Genomic DNA, 6,360 nt, shown 5'->3' with positions numbered 1-6,360 from the left:
AATGTACTGTACTGTAATAAGCAAGTACAAATATTCACAACAAGAAAAACTAATGTGCAGCATTGATATGTTAAATACTGTACCTGGGAAAAATTAGTGGTATACAATGTGGTAAATTATATTGTGTAGTTAGTGTAATAGGCTTCAGGGAATGAGGGAACTATAAAGAAAATTATGTTTTTACTGTATATACATCAACATGCTGTATGTTGTAACTTTGTTGGGTATCCTATGTTCTGCATCCTCTAAGGTCTGTGAAGAACAACAAGTAATACCAGGTTCCCTGGAGATATACCTTGTTCTTGTGTTCTGTAGGTGATTCCTGGTTACCACAGTAGCTGTGACATAAATTCTCCTAGGATTTGCAGGGCTTTCAGTGAAAGAATCAGATGCTCACAGATTCTGCTCTGTTTCTGATCTAAGATGACTACTCACAGCACTATGGGACTGCTCTACACTATCTCAGAGGTCTCGCACAGTGAGAGCCCATCTATATCCCCCCAGAGTGCAGGAAGTAATACAACAATGAATGATATTGACCAGGAGCTAAAGACAACACAAACTGATACTCATGCCAATCAGGATGACAGCAGCAGAACAATTAAAAATGGACTTTATAACAAAAGCAAAAGTCACCCAAGGCTGGCACAACTGAGGGGGCAGATTCGTGCACAAATTAGGGAGCACAGCCCTAGGAACCAAATGTTAGAGCTTGTAGATAAGGTGACCTTTGGACAACATAGTGCTAAGGCACTTGTGGAGAAAAGCAAACGTAATGGACCACAAGAAGGCACAAAATGTTGTCACTGTTCCAGCCCAACATGCTTTGCTTCGGATTTGGAGGGGAGACTGCACATAGAGCTCAGTGCACTTCGGCTGGAGATGAAAGCATCTCTGGAGGCTATAAGAACAGAACTGAGCCAGGAACTGCAGGCATTACATAAAGAGGTCAGACTTTGTTGTCACCACTGCCCTTCTAAAGAGGCTGATGCCTCACGAGGACCCGAGAAAAGAGCTGAATGGAAAAGCGTCTTCAAAAAAATCAGTGTTAAAGAAGGACAAGAGGCACGCACTCCTGTTAAACTGGATGGGCAAATTAAAGCAAAGTCTGTGCCATCACTAATTCCTCAATCAGGTCCCAGCAGGAACCAGGTACTTTTAAAGGCTATGACCACCATTGCAGCTAAAAATGCTCTTGTGTCTAGGCTTGGGACAAGATCAGTTTCTGACCCGGTCCCACAAACCACTGGGAAACAGAGCTACAAACCTGTTCTGAAAACTGAAGAGCTGCCAAACCACTTGCAAAGTAATGGCAACTGGGGTAAAAAGATTATTAACAGGACTGTGGCCCCTCTTCCACAAAATTGCATTTCAGCTACTAAAACCCATTAAGGACCCATTAGTCCTTTACTGTCTGAGAGAAATGCTAAAAAAAAGTGTATAGGATTAATGACCTGGTCCTTGTAGATATTGGGCTGCACACATCGTATGTAGAGGTAAAGTAATCAGTTTGATTCAAAACAAAACTCTATCATTCTTCTCAGGTTTTTATATCAATGGAAGGTATAAATGGTTAATGTGGATGTAATTCTCTGTATAGGATTCTCATAAACAGTACTGCCATGGTAAATGAGCTATAAAACCAGTGTCACTCAATGTGAACGATAATGGGCTGATTTACTAACATTTCTTTTAGGTGAAAAATGTGTATAGAACCATAGCAACTAATAAGTACTCTGACTATTGGTCTAGTACACATTAGATAATGAAAGCAGTTACCTGACTGGTTGTTGTGCAAATAATGCACCTAAATGTAATATCAGTAACTAGTCCCAGGTATTTCCACCACATTTCAGATTGTTACACAGTTATATGTTTGCTGCTCTGTGGGAACTACTGGATTCAATACAAAGTCATACAGATTTTAAGTAAGATATGTTTGTTCCACTTCTATAGCTCTGTCAAAATTTAAAACTTTTACATGCTGTGTTTTGCATCTTAATAAATGTCACTATGTGAAATAAAACATTGTATCCTCCACTGATTTGTTGGTTAGCCAAGCTTTAGCAAAATCATTTTAAATACAAAAAGAACAATTGGAACATTGAAGCAAAATATCTGAAAGCAACAAATGTCTTTAGTGCATACAGGGCCTGATTCAGCAAGGATCGCTATTCTGCTAATACGCACCAACGCAGTTGCTAATATCAGTGGTGATATGCAAATGTGTGCATTCGCATTGCGATCGCAGCCTAACATAAGGGCGCCCACTTCCCCTTACTCACATCCGTACACTTTGGCAACATAGCAAAATAATCAGTAACATTGAGTAACATTGGACCCATAGTCAGACCTCACTCAGGAATTGCTTACTTCAGCGCACGCTATGAGATCTCAGATTGCGTGCGCAGTGCAAAACAATCCGCCTATTGCATCCGTATTAGCAACTACGATCCTTGCTGAATCAGGCCCCTGTCCCTTCGAGGATCAAGTTGGTCGGCTGTGGGTACCACCTTGTTGAAAGATGTCAATTCCCCTAATATGAGCTATGAGGGCTGCTACATGCAGTTAACTTATTTTCCCCAGGGCTTCCACTTCTGTATTAGATGTAGGTAAATGTAGCTAACAAACATTAATAGTGAGATTGTGAGAGTGGAAATCACTCAGAAGCTCCAGTATTTTGAGGGCAGCATTTAATCACAGTATTCAGCCTCGTCTGCAAGAGAAGTGAATTAGAACTCTGCATGTTAGTGAAATATGGGCCGGATTTAGATGTGGTCACAAAGCAGGGATGTGTAACTATTCTAATGATGCCTCCATCTAGCATTTGCAAACCGAATGCTGCGTCCAAAGACACAACATGGGATTACCATTGCGACCATGGTTGCAGCTTCAGGTCATATGAGAAAACCAAAGGCTACTTAGAATGTCCATCTTACCTTTGTTGCCGAAACCAGCCGGATTTAGACCTCATGGGGCCCTAGGCAAGATACCAGTTTGGGGCCCCCTCCCTCAAACACATAGAGAGAGAGAGAGAGAGGGTCTAGGCAGCACTCACAGGTCTTATTAGCAATAGTAGTAAATAAGGAGACACTACTCCATATAGTTGATAAATCCTTATTTACTACTAATGCTACTAAGACTTGTGGGGGGGGGGAGGACAAGGAAGATGGCAGGACTAGGAGGGAGACAGGGAAGGCTGGTAGAGCTAGGAGGGAGACAGGGAAGGCTGGCAGGGCTAGGAGGGAGACAGGGAAGGATGGCAGGGCTAGGAGGGAGACAGGGAAGGCTGGCAGGGCTAGGAGGGAGACAGGGAAGGCCGGCACTGCTAGGAGGGAGACAGGGAAGGATGGCAGGGCTAGGAGGGAGACAGGGAAGGCTGGCAGAGTTAGGAGGGACAGGGAAGGCTGGCTGGACTGGGGGGGGCACAGGGCAAGGAAGAATAGCTGGAACGGGGGGGAGCAGGGCAGGGACAGCTGGCTGGACTGGGGCAGGGGGAGAACAGGGCTAGGTCAGGGATTAAGTAATTAGCAGGGTACCTGTTTTAAAATGTCTTCAACTGGCTGCGCTGGTGCAGCCAGCCAACCAGAATCAGCGCCAACAGAATTTAAAATATTGAGAGAGTGAGGGGCCCGGGGGCTCTGGTAGAAGTGCTGCATCGACATTTCAAATATGGCGGCCGCTCCGGATTGGCTGCCGGTCCACGAGCTCAGGCTGGCTCGTGGCTGGCACCATAAATGACATGCAGCCTGCATTGTATTTCAATTCTACGTGGCTGCCAGTGCAGCACCACTGCACTCGGGCCCCCCTCTTTCCCCTGTCTGTGGGCCCGGTACTCGAGGCCTGCCAGTTCCCCCCTGATGGCAGCCCTGTGTGCAGGCGGCACACTGATATAGGGGCAGATTGGGATGGAAAACCAGCGCGGGAAATTTATAGTAGCAGCCCTAATGGGGGCGGAGACTGTTAACGGGGACACATGTGCAGATTAAAACAATGCACAAGAAAAAAAAAACATATTAGCCCCCACAAGTAAATAATAAAACACATTGGCTCCCATAGAAAAAAAAAACACACTGACCACCGACAGGAAAAAAAAACACATCAGCCCCCACAGGAAAAAAAATAAACACACATTGGCCCACACATAAAAAAATAAACAAATCGGTCCCTACAGAAAACAATAAAACACATTGGCTCCCGCAGAAAAGAAAAAAAATGAAAAACACATTGAACCCTGACAGGTAAAAAAAACAAATACACGCATTGACCCCATCAGGAAAAAAAAAACATTGTCCCCTGCAGGAAAAAAATAAAAACACATTGGCCTCCACAAGAAAAAAATTGGCTGAGCAGTGTCCTTCACTGGGGCTGTGGGGTATGGTGGGTAGTGTATGTCCAGAGCATGGGTGCCACTGTATGTGTAGGGGACCAGGGAGTAGGGTATGATCTGGAGGCTGGGGGTAAGGAGGCTTACAGTATGTTCCAGAGGCAGGGATGGTAGTTAGGGTGGGTACTGTATTGTGAGGCCATGGGGTAGTCTGGTTAGTCAATCAGGGGGCAGGATAGGAGTAGTAGTAGTGCAGATTAGGGGCTGGATGGGAGTAGTAGTGGGAAGTGGGAGTAGCTGTAATGCGGGCAGGTTTGGAGAAGTAGTATTGCGAAGCAGGGGGCAGGCTGGTAATAGTAGTAGTAGGGGCCAGGGGGGCAGGTTGGGAGCAGTAGTGTGGAGCAGGGGGCCAGGTTGAGAGCAGTAGTGTGGAGCAGGGGGGCAGGTTGGGAGCAGTCGTTTGGAGCAGGGGGGCAGGTTGGGAGCAGTAGTCTGGAGGAGGGGGGCAGGTTGGGAGCAGTACTGTGAGCACGGAGGCAGGTTGGGAGCAGTAGTATGGAGCGGGGGGCAGGTTGGGTTCAGTAGTTTTTAGCAGGGGGGCAGGTTGGGAGCGGTAGTTTGGAGCAGGGGAGCAGGTTGGGAGCAGTATTGTGGAGCAGGGGGGCAGGTTGGGAGCAGTAGTTTGGAGCAGGGGGGCAGGTAAGGAGCAGTAGTTTGGAGCAGGAGGGCAGGTTGGGAGTATGGATTCCTACATATCGATTCCTACCTACCTATACCTTCTTAAATTGTCGCTATTTAGCGTAATGAGTCGCACAAGAAATAAATGCTTTCATGCTTTGAGTGTGGTTCCAAAGCACAAAAAGTTATTATTCAATATAAAAACAGATGGTTACACACTGTGATCTAAATACAATTAGCACAAATAAAGCACACAGACCCAAGGTACAGTTGTTAAATACGCACGCGATCTGGACCCAGATACCGGCATCAATATAGAAACCTCCGTCATCAGCAAGGCAAGAAGACCAAGTTTAGATAGCCCACATATATACTCTTACAGGGATAGGCAATGTAATAGAACAGTTTGGCATGATTCCATTGGTTCTTCTTCCTGGTTCTTCTGTTACAGTATAGTTTATAGGTCAATTTGAATGGACACAAACCAGCCTCCAACAGCCCTTTGTGTCCTTTTTCCCACTGCATACTAAATCTAAGCTGGTAACATTACAGAGTACATTTTAATGTTTAACTCTCTATAGTCCATAGTTTGCAGACACATGTTGCGAACTTCTCACTGATGGTACCAGAAATCTGCAAAGACACAGTGGATCAGTACAACACCAAACACGGTCTGCTTACCATGTACTAAACCTTAGATATCAAATTACATTTATTTCACAACAGTAATAATACCGAATAAACCTTGAATATTACACTTTTTATACTAGGGAACCTCTTAAGTGTGCAGTGTGTAAGTATTGGGATTTTGGGAAAAGATGCTAGTTAGCACTGTGCGACTACATGTTTGTGGAGTACACCATGGTTTGTGTTTTGCAGGGTTAATCATTTTATGTGTTTTAGTGACTGTATTTATATGATGAGGACTTTTAATTTCTTCTATTGCATGGGAATCGCACGACACTAAATAATAGCATCGCCGTATGTACATATAATGGGCGAGATTCACTAAAATGGCGCTGGGTGGCCAGTCGCAAAATGGTGTCTCATTGCCATTCGCAAAATGCTGTCGCGCAGATTTAATTTTAAACCGATCCTGTCTCATCCAATTATCCGGCTTCGACAGTCCACTCTTTGATAGCAAACAACATGCTATCATACTCTGATTTTAAAATTAATTTAGGCTTACATTATGACATATTATTTAATGTTCATTTATGGGATGGCACAAGGTGGTTCTTAATCCATTAATAATGTGTTTCTAGGAGGGGACATAAAACTACCCTTATACGCACACCGCAGATCTTGGAAGATCATGGGAAAGATGTGGGGATGCACCAATCCTATAAAGGAAG

General features: G+C 44.6%; 1 protein-coding gene across 1 annotated transcript; it reads left to right on the top strand.

Annotated features, from left to right (window-relative positions):
• The first annotated feature begins 423 nt into the window (after window positions 1–423).
• LOC148517956 (uncharacterized) lies at window positions 424–1,915 on the top strand. Its single transcript, XM_088477951.1, has one exon. It carries the CDS (start codon window positions 424–426, stop codon window positions 1,390–1,392), a length of 969 nt encoding a protein of 322 aa, XP_088334077.1. The 3' UTR covers window positions 1,393–1,915.
• The last annotated feature ends 4,445 nt before the right edge of the window (window positions 1,916–6,360 follow it).

The sequence above is a fragment of the Taudactylus pleione genome, unplaced genomic scaffold, assembly GCF_031769625.1.
Source record: "Taudactylus pleione unplaced genomic scaffold, aTauple2 ptg000205l, whole genome shotgun sequence".
In the NCBI taxonomy this organism is placed as follows: Eukaryota; Metazoa; Chordata; class Amphibia; order Anura; family Myobatrachidae; genus Taudactylus; species Taudactylus pleione.
This window is presented reverse-complemented; position numbering and strand designations above follow the sequence as displayed.